The sequence below is a fragment of the Calypte anna genome, chromosome 4B, assembly GCF_003957555.1.
Source record: "Calypte anna isolate BGI_N300 chromosome 4B, bCalAnn1_v1.p, whole genome shotgun sequence".
NCBI classification, from domain to species: domain Eukaryota; kingdom Metazoa; phylum Chordata; class Aves; order Apodiformes; family Trochilidae; genus Calypte; species Calypte anna.
Window position 1 is genome coordinate 6,052,417 of NC_044249.1, and position 17,091 is coordinate 6,069,507.

The window sequence follows — 17,091 nt, forward strand, 5'->3', positions numbered from 1 at the left end:
GAGTAACTTTCCCCCAGGGAAAGAAAGAAGGAAAGTTGTTGCTATGAAGAAGCTTTAACTTCCTCTGGTTAAAAAAACATAAAACCCTGCAGCCTGCTTTCCTTCAGGAAGGCCAGCTGGATATCCAGTATTCAAAGAAGAAAAAAATGACACAGGCTGAGAGCTTAAGGAAGTTTTTGGGAAGTGCTGAACAGGAACTGAGGAAGAAAGAAAGCCTACAGGAAAGAGAGAGAGAAAAATATCACAGGTGTGCAAGCGAAGATCACGTTTAGTTTTCACTGCCAAAATGAAAAGTATTTTTACAAGAAATACGTCCAGGTGCTACTCACAGGGATATGCACAGATAGTTCTGTCTTCCTGCAGATCTGTCAACATGACAGAGTTTCTTCACTAAAACTCCCTGGTGGCAGGGTTAGCTCAGTTATCTCCTTACCAGAGTGTATTCTTAGTACAGAAAGGACCCATTCCTCAGCAAAATGTCCATACAGCAGTCTTTATTCTGGGATTTTGTGTCATTCAAGTGTTTCTGTTTGCAACCTCACCATTTGGAAAGGGGGAGAGGGATATTTGGAATGGAACTGAGAAAGGCTCTTGAGGCTTCTTTCTGCAGCATAATACAACTATAAATCTAGTTAAGAACTGTAAATCTGAGTCCTCATATGATCAGAGCTAAGAATCACTTACTCTGTGCTCACACATTGTAGGAGCTTTGATCCCAGTACCCACCAACCATCTTCAAGTGTTCAGGGTCATGGAATTAAAGGAGAATCATTTTATGGGCTTAAAAAATTCTACTTACTTGTCTGTTTTGTATTTTAATGCTTGTTTAGAGTAAAATTTTCTTCTCTTGACAATGCAATTAGGAGTCATTTGCATTATTGAATAAAATTAAATAAAACTGTGAACAATTCATGACCCAAATGAAGACAGTTCTGCTAGCAACTGTTCAAGGGGCCTTATTTCAAATGCTGGAAATACTTTTCCACATGGATGTAGATGGGAAAAGTCTTCCCTGGGGCCTGAACTGTCAGCCTACAAACCATCCTAACCTTGCACATGTGACTTGGAGAGGCTTGAAAAGTAAGCTTTAAACAGAGCTGCTGCTTTAATGCTAATTACAGAGTAATGTTCCTCTGTAATTTTGCTAGTGGGCTACTTAACAATTCTAAATCTTAAGCTATGTGCCTTGAGTACTTTGATGAATAATCTCAGCTAGCCAAAGAGAAAAGTCTAATTGTTACATGAAGAGTTGAAACACATTGATTATTTCACTAAGACTGAACTTGCTGCCAAGCTACAGATTTTTCAAACACTAGCTAAAGTTTTGGAAACTCTGCCAACAAAGCCCTGGTAAGTGCAGGAAGGTCAACACCTTAAGCTACAGATTTCACAATTCAGTTATTTTGAATGTTTGCAGACACAAGTCTGATACCTGCACTACAGGTGTCTGGTCTAGCAGAGTATTTCCCACCTCCATGAGGTGTTCATAATTATCTGGGAGATTACAGCCTTCTCAAACCCAGAAATGACATCCCAACCCCTTTCCCAGAAGTTCTCCAGACCCATACAGAAAAATAAGACCTCCATATGTAACCAGTGTACTGCCTTAAAGTGAATCCTAAGCCCAACACCAAAACTTTTTACACCCTGCACATGAAAACCAGAAGGCAACAGGGCCAGGCTCCTGGAGGAAATTCCACTCCAAACTGGGAATCTCACACAGATTGCTTGCCTGGTAGGTAGAAGGAAGCCTAGATAGCTGTGCTTCCCTCAGGATAATTCCAGCTGAGAAGGATTTTAAAGAAATATATGATTGAGATGACTTTGATAACTGAGACTATTACTCCTGCTTTGTTTTTTTTTATTCATTTAACCCAAGTTCTGTTATTAAAAAAGCTTGCCAGCTCCTGTTCAGCTCATTGGCAGAACACCATTTCTCTTCATGGAGCATCTGTGTCTGTTGTAAGGTGAAAAAAAAATCATTATTGGAAAAAGAACCAAAAACACCAAACTTACTCCAACATCTGCTCTTGGGTCCTTGTGGTCAGGTAGGGCACTGGTGCGGACCTGAGAGAGGAAGAAAAAGAAACAGAACATGAAAAATTATTTTCTTTTGTGCATTTCCTCTACACACTTTCTTCACACTTTATACATTTTGGAGGTAAATTTATGAGGAAGTACATACATATACATATTTTCATAAAAATTAATAATTTAAGCACAATATTTTCTGTGCAGAAAGTCTCTCACTAATACCCATTTATCATTGTGAACTTTCCTGATGTTCTATAAGGAAAAAGGCTGTTCTCAGTTGTTCCCTTTCCTAAATCAGACTCTTTAGCTCTAACTTGAATGCCAGAATTCTTCATTTAGTGTTATCTGGAACCACAATTTCCAACCAGGAATGAAAGAAAACAGTACATTTTCTCCATATAAGTTCTTGCCTTTGCAGGCTTATCTGCAACACATCCTGATCCCCAGTCTCACAACAGGTCCAGCCCTGTCTCCTACCACATCCTGAGCATCCTTGAGGTGACAGATATTTGTAGGCATTCACAGTGGGAAAGTCCTTGTATTCTCCCATGTAATCAACCTCCAGTTGTCCCTGGATTTTCTGCAGGGCAGAGCTGCTGCTGTACAAAACTACTTCATAAGAAAAAGTATTGGGCAACCTGACTTCCTTCTGCATTTCCCAAAATAGAGCACAGATTTTTGGGGGGAGAGGGTTTAGTGGCTATATGATTTTCTTGTTCAATGTTGGCTGAGAACAGAGAAGTGATTAAACAGTAAAAATGAGTTAGAAAAAGTGTAAGAAAACTTCTGTAACAGCCCTCTAGCATCGTCTGCCTGAGTCAAAGCAGCCTTTGGGATTAGCATGCTGATAAAAAGGCTGCCAGCTTCAGCAAGACACCAGGGGACATGTACTGAGCATTCACATCTGTCTGGTTACCTAGCCTGAACAACAGACAACCATCCACAGCAGGGCCACCCCCAGGACATATTTTTGGCTTGATTTCCAAGATTTTCCAAACTCAAATTCATTTTGCACATCTTTCAGCAAAAGACTCGTTTTGACCCAAGCCCTCAAAGGTGTCCATTAATTCTTTTATTCTTGTTGCAACTTACTATACAAAGAAGGTTCTCCTTTAAAACTAAGATAAATTCACTTGTCTGGTATGCTAGACACAAAAATTTATCAGAGAGGGCCACAAAATCTACCACAGAGACATGACAAAGTAGAACCACTGCTTTTCTCAGTCAGCTCTTATTTGTTGGCTCTCTACAGTGAAAATATTTTTTTTCTACAAAAGACTGAAGATAGTAAAGAAATGCTGTAATTAATTCACTGAAGGGAAAAACACTTTAGAGATCTGTGGGAGTCCTCATTTGGATGCAATTCTATGTTTGGATTTTTTCCACTTGCATAACATTAGCAGTTCTGAGGCATCTGGTTTTCTACACAGCATTTGTTCAAAATTTTCAACAGAAAATTCTTATCTAAAAATTACCTGTAAATACTTCAATCACAAATGAAAATAAAATTATTGGTATTTCCTTGCTGGTGATAACTGTTTTACCTCTTTGGGGGCTGGGGCAATGGAGGAAATAACAGAAAGCAGAACTGTTTCTTAAAAGAAAGAAGGGGTATTAATACCAGGCCAAAAATGAACCTCATCTTAAGATGCTAAAAATCTGTACTATATACTACTTCAAACAGCTAACATTTGGTCCATCATGGAAGAAAGCTATTTCCATTTTCTAATTATTATGGGTATTATTAAAGAAAAAAAAAATAGATTATTTAAGAATTAATCTTCCTCTTTATCACAGACTTAAAGAAAGATGTATTTGTAACCCAGAAGCAGTTCAGCAAGTGTTTTAAAATATGTACTTCTTTTTCTACGACACAAAGGTACTTTAAAGCAAGAAGCCTCTAACTGAAATCAGCAGAATTAAACATTCTCTTAGAATCACAGAATACTCATTCCTTCTCTTGCTGTATAAGTCTCAGTTCAGAAGAACTTATGTCTATTTTTCTGACCTCCAGGTACACTTCTAAAGAAATAACATGAGGATAAGAAAAAGTATGAGCTTCCCAGTTTCTAAGCATCAGTATAAACTGGTTTTTTTTTCCTCCAGCTTCTCTAAAACTGAGTGTCTTCCTCTTCTCTCTGTAGATTGCATCTTTGTGTGCTTTCTCAGACAAGAGTTCCAACACAAGATAAGCACTATGAGATTCCTCTGAGCAAAGACCAAGCTTAACAGAATTTCAGAGCTGATGTAGGTGCACAGCCAGGTGAATGAGTAACAAGACAAAAAACAGAGTAACCTTGAATCTAATTACAAAGAGAGAGGGTCTGGTTTTTTACAGCTTGAACATAGGATCAGACTTGCCTTCAAAAAAACTAAAATCCACAGTCCAGAACTAACAGATTGCTTAGGAACTCTGTGTATCACAAACACACCACCCCTGCAACATCCAAATGGATGCTGGGACACAGCAAGTGACAGAAAAATCTATACATTACGAGTGTTTTGGGACACACTGCAGAGAATCAGATCAGATCCACCACAACTGATTAACTCAGCAAAATTGCCAGCCACAACCATACAAGGAGCCACTGTAGAGCAGATCCCAGGAGCAGGTTACAGATTGGGTACAGGACCAACTCCACACAAATCACAGCTCCAGGTGATGCCACCCAGTCTGCAAATTCACAAACACAACCCAGAGCAGACTGTGCTGAAGATTAGAGGAAAAAATGCAGCTCCTCTTAATGCTCTTCTCTCTCAAAGCACCAACATCACACACACAGCTTCTTCCCCAGTATGCCCCAAAACTGAAATACACCAAGCTGAAAAATCACACATTTGAAACACAGTTACTAACAACCTCCCCCTATTCTATGTCTATTCTTTTCCACATCTATTCATATGATAAATAACGAGTCCTTGAAGGCAAAGTCCTAACTTTGATTTGTCTTTTGGAGTCAACGTAAATATGAAAAAGCTGTCAAATCGATCCATATAAATCTAGATGATCTTTAATACATTTTCAGTGTGTGCAATAAAAAAAAATGGAAGGAACAAAGAGTTTATTTACCTTGTTAATGTAGAACACAGCATAAGCACTAGATTTGATTTTTTAAACTTTTTTGAAACAGCTTTTTTTCCACTGAGAAAGAGCTGTCGATTGTAAAGTCAGGCGAGAAATTAAAAGTGAAAAGCAAAAAATTCTTTAAAAATTAGAGCTAATTAACGTTTGAGTCTTAGCACCATTACACGCTCTTCTGCTACCAGCAATTAATTTGTTTGGTGAAACCTGGGGTACAGATCCTCTGCCAGCTGATGGATACTGCTTCTCAGGGAGAAGACAAAGCCATGGATTGTGGTACCCAGTTAACCTTCAGCTAACAGTTAATACAGACATGTGCTGCTAGCAAAAGACCTTTGCACTGTGGTTTCAGCACACACACAGTTTGCACCCATGGAGAAATGACAAGTGATGGCTCAAGCACTGCAGGAGGCTGAAACCCCATCTCTGCTCTGCTGCAAGACAGCTGGACAGGACAGGGCAGTGCCACAGCTCAGCCACAACAGATCTGGTGACTGACAGACAATAACTCACTGCAGTTTGGTTGGTTGCTTCTTAGTCACCCTTTTCTTTAAAGGGGTAAAATTTTTACAGTCATTATAATGACCACTTGTCCTGGTTTGGGCCAGGATAAAGGTGATTTTCTGTCTTGTACTTTTGCTTTCAGCTCAGTCTCTGGTTAGCAGCTGCACTTGCTGGAATTAACAGCAAGTTTCTCAGTCAGTGTCTGCTGCTGGGACTGATAACTCCATGGTTATAGCTACAGCCAGAGCCTGGTGTGCAGAGCCAGGGACACTGCTCAGCTCTGAGGAACATTTTGCCCTCCAGAGGGAGAGAAGGAGTAAAGAGGTCCCACCTGCAGCCTCCTCTGGGGAGGAACAGACAAGAGAGATGCCAGAATTGACCAAACAGAGAATTCCATCCCATACACCTCATACTCTGTATCAATTTGAGGGATCATGAGGATCAAATCCCTTCCCTCCCTTCCTGCTTCCCCTTCTTCCCCTGTCTCCCTGTTTGCTTCAGCATCCTGGGAGGATTCCATCCCTTCCTCTGCCTGTGCTCCTGATCCATCCCAGCCTGAATCCCTGTGTTCCTGCCTCCAGCTCCCAACTGCTGCTGACCCCAGGATTCCAGCCTGGACTTTCCCAGGGCTGCCCTGCAGCCTCGGTGGTGATGTGAGAGTTATTGGGGGGAGGAACATGGGATCAATTTTCCTGTATATTTGTACATATTTAGCAATTTTTCCTATTTACCATTTCTACTTTTATAAAGTTGTGTAGTTTAGTTTCCAACCCATCAGTCTCTCTCCCTTATTCTCTCTTCTTTCTTTATCAAGGAGGAAAAGGGGATTAATAGAGAGCAGCTGTTATTGGCTTTAATTGCCAGGCCAGTGTTAAACTGTGACACCACTAGTAGTGAAATAATCTCTCAATTCTTTTGAACAATGCCCAGCCATGTAAATCAACCTTCTGTAGGTGTTGAATATCCCAGGCATTTCCTTACTTACTAATACAATATCACAACATAATATTTTTAGTAATTGTAGGCCAGTAGGCCAGTTGCTCTTTTCCCCCCTGATTTTCCAGGAATTCCTTTCAAGTCTGTTGCACACTGCAAACATCTGCTTCTGATGTCTGCTCTCCCCTGCTTGCTTTCACTGTGAAATGTCACAGAAGGCCAATTCTGTCAGCAAGCTACTGATGGAGCATTCCTCAGCTTTTTTGGCTCTTCATTTGCATGATCCAGCCCATGGGGAGTTGTCACTTGCTCAAAGGCAAACCCCTCAGGCTGGTTATTGCAATTCCATCACCCAAAGATCACTGAGACAGACTCCAAAACCCAACATGGAAAAAGGCAACAAGTTAGCAGCCAGGGAAACCCAGACATTCTGACAAATTACATCCCAAAGAATACTCACTCCAGAACACATTAAAAAATAGAACACAGAAATATATATATATTTATATAGGCTTTTATCTCACTGTTTTCCTCCCCACCCTCAGCTGTGGATACTGCTTGAGCAAACCAGGACTGATCTGGCAATCTGTCAGCCTGAGCACTTCTCTGAAGCAGCAGACTATATCCCAAACGTTCAGGCTGGAATTTCAGGGTAAAAAGCCTTCCTAGAATGAGTACTCAGCACTGCTGAGAGCTTGAGGTAGCTGGATAGGGAAAAACAAAATCCAAACAAAAAACCAACAACCAAACCACAACTTCATTATGATTACCAGAGAACCTGTGCCAAAAAATCATGCTAGAGAAGCCAAGGAGAGAACTTGTACTCTAACCATGTATTTAAGTGGCCACTTGAGAGGATATAAGCCAAGGGTGGAGAAATCACATCCAGTTGTCTGATGAACAGCCAGTGAATACAGTCTGACTTTAATACATGACACACAACCCAAATGAAGACAAATATTGCTGGGCTGATCAGATCATGAGCTCACCAGTAATATTATTAAATTACCAGAGCACAATCTCCTGCATCAAAACTTCAGTAAATTTTTACTCCTATTCTGAATATCTTGGTAAACAATTTGAAATTCCCATGTTTTCTTTACTGAAGAAACAGGACATTTTTGCATTTGCTACCATCTTCATTGCATCATTGGTATCTACTGCCAGACAAATTGCACTAAGTTCTTTAGAAATCTTACTAGAAATTGAACAAAGTTTATATTTGCATCTAGTACAGGCATTTCCAACACTCTCAGCTCCTCAGCTGATTGCAACCTTTACTCAAATGGCAGAAAGTATTCACATAATAAACACATTAAAAAAACCTTGCTGCCTTAAACAGGTCCAAGTCTTTCAACACTATAAATAAAATACTCTTCAGAATACATTTTAGATCAATCCTGCTCAGCCACTCAGTCTCTACCTTCTTCATTTCCACCTTGGTGACTCTCAGGTAATCCCAGCAATGCATTTTCCTTCAGTCCTACACACAACTTCAGCAGAACTATGACCAGAAAGAATTTTTGCAGAGCCTTTAAAACAATTAACAACATCCCCCTGCAGAATCCATCTACATTCCTATGGACAGATGGAGGAGATTGATAGAAGATGTTGAGAGAAGCAGGGAAAGCTGCTTTAGCCCTACTGCATGAAAAAAAAACCCAAACCATGTAGAGTACACATTTTCTGATTAAGTTCACTCTCCCTAAAAACAGTCATAGAAGTCTGAAAAGAAATCAAGACCTTGATACTTTTTAAAAAACAAAAAAACCCCAAACAAAAAGAAAAACAAAAAAGCACAGGGCTATAAGAACCTCCAGATCATTTGCTTCAATACTTGACTGTCACAGACACTAAATAGCAAAATCCCCTTCACACATTTTTTAACTACACCTTGAAATTATTTTCATTTCTTCTCCCACCCTTCTGACTGGAAGATCATTCCAAAAAAATGATTGCTAAAGTAGCTCAGAGTAATTTTCTAATTTGCAGCTCAGATTATTTATGAGGAGTTTATACTCATTTGCTCTTCTGCCAACGTGGTCTTTTAGCTAAGTAATGATTTTCTGTTCCTCACACTGGCCTCCTGATGTATTAAGGAAAAAGGAATCATGTGCCCTCTCTTACTTCATTTTGTTAGGATAATAAGCCAAGTTTTTCCAATACACTGTCATACAATTGCCTCTCCATTCCCCAGACCACCCTATCTGTTCCTAATTCATCTTCCTTGAACAGGAATGATCACATTATTGACAGCTTTCCAGAAAAGACCTTACCTGTGTATATTTAACACAGTTCTCTGGATTCTTCTGGAAATCCAGTTTGCTTCTCTGCTCTGCATTAGATCTGCTGCTCAGTCACACTTTTATCAACTAATTTACCTTAGTTAGCCTTCATGTCTTTTTTTTTTTTCCCATGCATGAAGTCTCAGTTCATTCAAAAAGTTCACATTAGTAGGAAATACAGGTTCATGTACTTGGCAGCTCCTGCTTTTCATCCCAGTTCTCAAGACTGAGTGCCTTGAAGAAGCTCTTTGGGTAAAAAAAATCCGCTCAGCTGGCAACTCCTATTTCTTTATGAGGCAGAGAACTTTCTGCACATACCAAATTTTTCTCTAATAAGTGGAAGCTTGAAGAAGTCTCATATATATCCCCAGAAGAAAAAAAAAACAAAAAAAAAACAGGGAAAATGAGATTTGTCAATAAAGGTTTTTCTCTTGTTCTTATGACAGTTGGTGATAATGTTTTAAAAATAGTGAAGACAAAGCTCTTCTGACAGAAGTACCTAAGGGATGGTAATTCACTCCTGGTTTGGGGAACTCTGGGTAAAACTGCTCATCAGATTTACTGTGGTAGAAGGCATAAATATAGGTTAGATGAAAGGGAGTGCATTTTTTTTTTTCCAGGCTTGCTGTGAGATTTACTTTCTTTGCTTTATTAGACAGAATCTCTCTATTAAAAGCAGTCAATTTGAACAAGCTTATGGCTCTACTTCCCTAAATAATGGTTCTTCCCACCTGCAGGACTTCAGCACTGTTATGAGAATGGGACATAAGGAATATGAGCCTAAGGTTCCCACATGCTTTTTCCCATTGCTAACTACCCACCCTTGAGAGGAGTAAGGAATTTTCTCACAGGAACCTCTGGAAGTTCCTGGGAAAATAAACATCCTCAATTATCCAAATATAAACATTGCCAAAACTATCTATGAAGAAAATATGTACAAATTCTTTTTTTTTTTTTTTTCATTTGGGAAAGCATTTTGTTCTTGGGATAAAACAGGCATCTACATAACTGGAATTAAGGTCTTAAGTACATAAATACTCAAATAACTTACTAGTGAGCCATCTTTAAACAGTCTTTGATAGTGCTCAGACCCTTGCACTACCCCCTGTTTTCTGAGATAAACTGAAAGGGTGGTTGTGTATTTATTTATTTACAAAATCAATTCCCTGCTGCTTCAGAAGTGATTTCTAGATGTCTCATCTCTCCCAAAATCAAAGTTTTTGCTTTAAAGGCAAGAAGCAGGATGTACCAGTGGAAGGAGGTAGCACTGGGGGCCTATTTGACTCTGCAACAACCTCAGTGTGGTTTTGAACCTACAAGGCACAAAGCAGAAATCACATCATTCCTTTACTTCTCAATGCAAAGCTCTAACAGCGAGAAGTTTATGTTCAGATTACCTCATATTTCACTGTTTTGTCAGTGAAATTATATTCAGTCTCTTCCATAAAAATGCACATCCTTTTGATCACAAAAACATTCTACAGAAAGACTATTTTTTCTCACCTGAGTATGTGTCACTGCCTAATTGCTGTATTAAGATAAAAGGTTCTTCCTCCCAACTAAATTGTCTATTTTTAAAAAACCACAACTGCAATCTGCAAGGCAGGAATCCTTTTCTGGAGGTATGATTAAGCTCTTGCAGAGCTCTTTGTTAAAACTGACTAAACTCTGAGCACCCTACTTTAAGTCTGATAACTAAGGGTCAGAAAGTTGATAGTCATGGGTGCCTGTAGTGAGTAATTATATTCTTTATATGTAGTGAATAATTATATTCTGATTCTTAAGAATCACAAAGTATAAATAAAGAAAACATAAATATTTTAATGTAACTTTTTGTTTCTTTTAGAGCTGACACAGTGATGATCCAAAAAAATCATAAGGCTCAGAGTAAATGCCAAATATATTTAAATACTTTCATGTAAAAAAAAATTAAAAATTAATTTCTCCTAAAACTGAAAAGTGGCAATTTTCTGGGATTGTTTCCCATGCTTTACCAGCAAATAGAAAATATTAGGAACGTGATTTGAGCAATGATTTTTAGGTCCGAAATTTGACTGTGCTTCTGTTTCTACAACTCAGTTACAGATTTTTTTCTTGCTTTGATCTTGCAACTTCTTATTTGGAAATCCAGTAAGATGGTGATTTCTGGGAAAGAGAGTGTATGGGATTAGATGACCTGATATGGGACGGAATGAAACAGAGCTTTTTTGGCACAGAGTCTCCATAATGACCTCAAGAAAGCTTTTGCTCCTGAAAACTTGTTTCCTCCATTGTACCTGCTTGTCTAACAAAGGCTACCAACCCCTATAGACCCTTAGACCACTCCTAAATTGCTGTAACTTATGTAAGAAAACGGACACTGGCATTTTTCCTGGTTTCTCAAAGTTAAGCCATCTCCATTCTATTCCCCAGAGATATTTCCTATGATAAACCCGAATGTCAGGCACAGCACTGCAGCTCATTAAATAAAGTTGCCCCAGCCAGGAGACAGGAAAGTTACAGCATCATCTCCAGTGACAGCTTTCCCTTCTTTCATATCTTCCATGCTGCTCTTTCACTTCTGATGCAGAGTATTATTTTTCACTCTCTCATCCTTCATTGCCTCCAACAGTGCTTGCTAAGGTGATAACATCCTCTGACTCCCCTCTTACCTCCTCAGCAAATGACATGAAATACTTTATCTTCAACCCAAAACCACTCTCATCCACTCCCCCACATGTATTACTTTACAAATGAGAAGAGGATAAAGCAGCTCAGAAGAAAGTGGATATATAGAAAAATAAATTGGAAATCAGTCATGGCAGAGTACTTGTAAGAGTTGTGTGATGCTCTTCTACCATTAGGTACATGAAATGCATACATATGTGTGGGACTGGCTTGTTTTGATACCACAGATTTAGTCAGGCTCACTAACTGCCAGGGAACTTCTGACTAATACTGCATTTATTTATTGCTCTCATGTCAGATAAATTTGCTACTAATCAAATGCAAGAACACTTAATTGCACTGTATTATGGGTTGTGTTAAACACTGTGTTACTCAGGGCCTTCTTCCCAGTTGCCAAAGCATTTTTTCAACCACAAAGGAATTTAGATACAGGACAGGTGAAATTACCAGAGAAATAGGCTGCAAGAAGCTGTCTGTATTCCCAACTAAAGCTGAGGAACATGAGAAATGGGATAAGAACAGGAACATCCTAATTCAGGAAAGCATTCTGTTCTGAGGTAACATTTCAGCAGCTATCCCAAATGAAAGCAAAGGAGAACTTAAAGCAAAAACAATAATAAAAAAAGAATTTCCTAGTTTTATAGGCAATGGCTTAATCTGAATGGAAAACATTGCTTAATGATAAATGACACTTTATGAAAATATGCATAATGCAGTAGAAAGTGAGTATAACTTAAGAAGGGAATGAGACATTTTATAAATTTCATTAATAAAACTGCCTATATAACAAGATACTACATCACTCTGAAGACTGAAAAAACCCCCTCTTTATATATATTACCCAACTTGATGATTATTTTGTACAGCACTGCTGTCAGAATTTGTTTTCAATGAATACTGAAACATTTTCCCCATCGTAAAACTTCCTATAAAGGATGCATAGGTTCATTCTATGCTTTCCATTTCTCAAAATAAAGAATTAGAGGTCAAAATGCTTTCCAGTATTTTGACTAACAAAAGGTTATTAATGGAAAATATTTTAAACATAATGGGTTAATTCAACTGAAAAAAAATCAAAATAAATATTCCCATACATATTCATTATAATTTATTCTGTTTACATAAGAAATCATAAGAAGTCATCTTTACTCAGAGTAAAAAGAATGAAAAGGAAAGGTTAAACCGAAGTATACAAACTTATTTTATAAACCTTCAGTGGACACAGTCTAAAAGTGGTATTTTTTGTATTGAATTCTGTGATTTCATGAAGTCATTCCACTCAGTTTTAAGAACACAAGATCTTGGAATAATACCTAATTTAATACTTTTTCAAGAACATTAGTTTTTATCTTGTCAGTATAAGCAGCTTCAGAGAGCAGCTAAAAACCCACACGCTTTGTAAATTCAATAGCCCTTCTGTTTGAAAATATCAGAGTGGAATAAAACCAGCATCAGGGAACTTGGGCACATCACTCCCTTCATAAACTAAAACATATGGACTTCTTTGAAAGTCCACATTTAAAGATAAGAGCTGAATATTCTTTTAAAAGGAAAACCCAGCATTGATCCAAACTGCATGTGAGGCTTCAGCTCAAGATAATATTTAAAGAAATGGGTATGATAGATCTGATTTAAACCCTGTAGCTTAAAATTCTCATCCTCCTACACAGAGATCATGGCACAGAAAGGCAGTGAATTATTCACTGCTCTCTACACCATCATCATTCCACAAAACTCTGAGTAATCTGCACTTGCATATATATTGAGAGGGACAGCTCAAAGAACATATATAAATGCCCCTCAAAAGCCCAAGAAGTCTGAAGGTTGCTCTGAGGTCACAATACTTGCCTGCTTTCTTTTATAAGAGAGTAGAAACCAAGACCCCATGAACAACCCATGAAACCAAGACCCTATAAAAGAAATTTATAAAGAATGTTTCACACACACAAGAGTGCCAAACTGACAGAGGGACCACTCAGTGGCTCACCAACTGGTTGGATGCCAAACACCAACACTGGGCTTGTCTCCAAAACTCCTATCAGCTGGAACATATATACTTTGTGGTGTCTTTTCGCCTTAGAAGAATGATTTTCCTTCCCACAACCATGAGATGAACACAGAGAGGTGCAAGCTCTTCAGAGTGAGGCTGATATTTACATCTCAGCTTTGATAGTACTACTAAGGATCACACACCACAAGTAATACTCCAGGATTTATGCACTCCTCCAAATAGAAAACTTCCTCAGCTGGCATGCCAAAATTCCACTCTATTCCTCAGTACCAAGAATTTAACACTGAGGCTTGTTGCAAAAGTCTTTTCATACAATTATTATGAAGTTTTACAATAGATGTATAAAACAAAAAGAAAATACTACCCCTATTTGATATTATATGCATGAAGTGTGTGTAAAGAATCCCTTCTCAGAAAAAGAACAGTTCCCCTTTTGTAGTTCTATTTGCAAACAGCTGGTAGAAGCCTTTGGAAATACTTCTGACACATACATCCAGGGTACTTTTTGGTGCATCAGCTTGTTACTTCCATGGATTATCCAAATGACAGAGCCTATATTACTCTTAACTTCAATTTCTTCTTCAAAATACTATTACTTATCATGAACATCATTGGTTTTGTGGCCAGAGATACCTTATTAATTGTTCTGTGTTCACTGAAGATTATTTATAGTCATTTACTTCACTTGACATGTGTCTACACTCAAGACATCTCCTGACACTACTACAGTGGCCATCAATAACCAGATACAAACTCCAGAAGAATAGTTGGAAAAATCAAATCTGTCAGGTTTTCCCTGCTGAAAACCCACTCTTAAAAATGACAGAATCATTCAAGTTTTTAACTTTTTGTTACTCTACTAAGTTACAGATGCTGAAGATCTAGAGAGAGCTACTATTCTAGTTTTGTTTCATCTAAGAAATACAGGCAGCAGCATCTCAGTAGTCTTCCTAAGAAAGAAAATCTATAGACATCAATGTTGTGTATCAAACACTTCCCACCACTAAAACACTGGTAAGGAATATAATTTAAGAAAACCCCACTTCCTAAGAAGAGGCTCAGTTTGTTTCCAGCAGCACCTCCATCCAGAAGACCAAAAAAGCCACTTCCATTACACAGTTCAATTGTATTAACAGCAATATATTTCCCTCTCACCTTTTCTGTCCCAAACTTCCCACATCCTCCACTGATAAAAAACACTCCCAACACATTCTTTATAAATCCTGCTCCATTGGCAACCCATGAAACCTATGGCAAAATAATTCCTCTTGTAACACAGGGGCACAGCTAAAGAGTAACAACTATATTTGCTCTTGAGTCACTAGGAGTCAACATGGTTATCCTGAGCATCTTCACAGAAAAGAGCTCCACTACTTTGGTTTTTTTCTTCTCTTTTAGTAATCAGAAATTGAACCAGTCTCTGGGCTTGATCAAGTTCACATCAGAGAAGGAAGCCTTGTCCATTTTTCTAAACTTTCACGTTTCCAACTTTTTTTGATTAAAGGGATCTGCAGTGCTTCAAACTCAAAATGATGCAAGTTCACAAATATGCCTTTCAGCTTCCTTTTACCACTCACCACAGCATGGTGCCAACCATACTCCTGGGTGTTACATGCCAGCATTTACAAAGTTCCATAGAAAACTGTTGTTATACAAATATTTAATCACTGTTCTAAAATGTGTTGTTTTCCATGAAAACACACATATGCCACTGTGAGTTAAGTGATTGTTCTGTAACCTAGCCCTGACTTTCCTGCTTTTACTTACAGAGAATAAGATCTGTTCTCTCCATGAACAAAAAAAAAAAAAAAATTCCTCACAAATGGCTTTGTGCTCCTGCAAATTACAGGAATTCCTGTACAACAGATCAGCAGGGTCTGACACCCACATTTCAATTTAAAGAAAAAATAAATCTCCACACGCTTGCATATTAAAATGAGCAACACCACCACACTCCAAAGTGAAAACAAGAAGCATTAAATTATCAAGTTGAAGTCTCCAGTAGCTGACTGGCAAAAAAAGTAGATGACAGAAAATATTCCAGTGAAGGTTATACCCAGGAACATTTAAATTAAAAGTAGCTCAATTAGGTAACTAAATTAAATGCCAGCTCTAATCATGTTCCTCTTCATAAACCATAACAATCTGTGGAACTCCTACCCCAAGATATCCCTTCCTACAGGATTAATAAACCCAGATGCTACAGCAATGCTTCAGCTCCCAGATCATTTCAGGGAGGCAGAGGAACTCCAGCCACAAACCAATGTGCCTCTACCACCTTTATTACTGCACACTTGTAAACCTTTGAGGAAGAACAGAAACATGTTGCAGTCCTGTTCTTTGGTTTAGCTAAATTAAATTTAGTTAATTAATTAAAGAATTAAAAATTCTTTTTAAATTACAGCGCTCTTGCTCCATCCTGCTTTTTGGAAGAGGTGTAAAAAGTGCACCCAACCACGTGCAAATCAGTTGTTGCACCAGTATGAGAACTCAGTTCTAATGCCACTGGTAGTCTGCTGACATCCCAAGGAAGAAAAACTTTTTCCATCTGTATCTTTGATATTCAAGCTGCTACCAGCATTACCTAAAAGCATGGATACCCTTTAACCAAGAACAAAGAAATCAAACTGAAGCATTTGAAACATCCCAGACTCCATGCAATAGCTGCATACAGAAACAACCAAACAGGGCAAGGAGACTCCAAACTTACCAGCAGTCCTGTTTAAAATTACACATTACAATAAAAATGACAGAACTGTACTGGATAAGAGAGTTTCCTTGCAACCAAATACTCTTATAGCATGAAAAAGGATACACAGATGGAAGAAGCTTGACATTTTTTCCAGTATCCTCTCTGAAAATGGAAATTTTAGCTATAGAACATTGCATGTATTGCTTTGTAAAATCAAGGTATTTCCCACGTTTTATTGAGGCTGAAGCTCCTCTGTATCAACCCCCCACTTCCCTAATTGCCCAACCTGAAAGTTCCCATCCTCAGACACTGAGCCTGGTTATCTGACACACTGCTCCTAGCCATGTACACGAAGATATTTTGTCTCATGCTCTGGGAAATCAAAGCCTCTGCAGAAGAGAAATGAAAAAATTGTGGTCCGCCTGTGAGAAAAGTCTGGGGCAAAACTCAGAACACTCTTGTCTCCCATTCCACATACTACAGCATTACTCAGCTCCCTTCCTCTGCTCACAGTGGAGATGCCCACCATCCCTCCAAGGAACACATTTATGTATTCCAACCACTGCACTATCCTAATACCTCTTCAAAGCCCAAGACCTAATTGGAATGTCCCAAAAAAACCATGCATCTTGGCCATGCAATCCAGCTACATTAGAAGCCAGGCTATTCAGAGACTTCTGGTGTATAACTTCCCCACTGTCTCTCATTCCTCATGCTACTCAAGCAATTTATTTCCTCAGAGGGTTTAGAAACATGGTCAGAAAAACATAATAACCCCCTCAGAGCTATGAGCATCTCCTTTTCTCAAGAATTTTGATGCTCACTTAGGACTGGACATGTGAAATCATTTCAAGAGCCATGGCTGCTTAATCACCTTTCC

At 38.5% G+C, this 17,091-nt stretch overlaps 1 protein-coding gene across 1 annotated transcript in view; it reads right to left on the reverse strand.

The window, feature by feature from the left end:
- INPP4B (inositol polyphosphate-4-phosphatase type II B) overlaps window positions 1–17,091 on the reverse strand; it is a 272,455-nt gene that overhangs the window by 103,796 nt on the left and 151,568 nt on the right. The window contains exon 9 of the mRNA XM_030450753.1: window positions 2,017–2,067. Coding sequence (XP_030306613.1) covers window positions 2,017–2,067 — 51 coding nt within the window. The remainder of the gene's footprint in view (window positions 1–2,016; window positions 2,068–17,091) is intronic.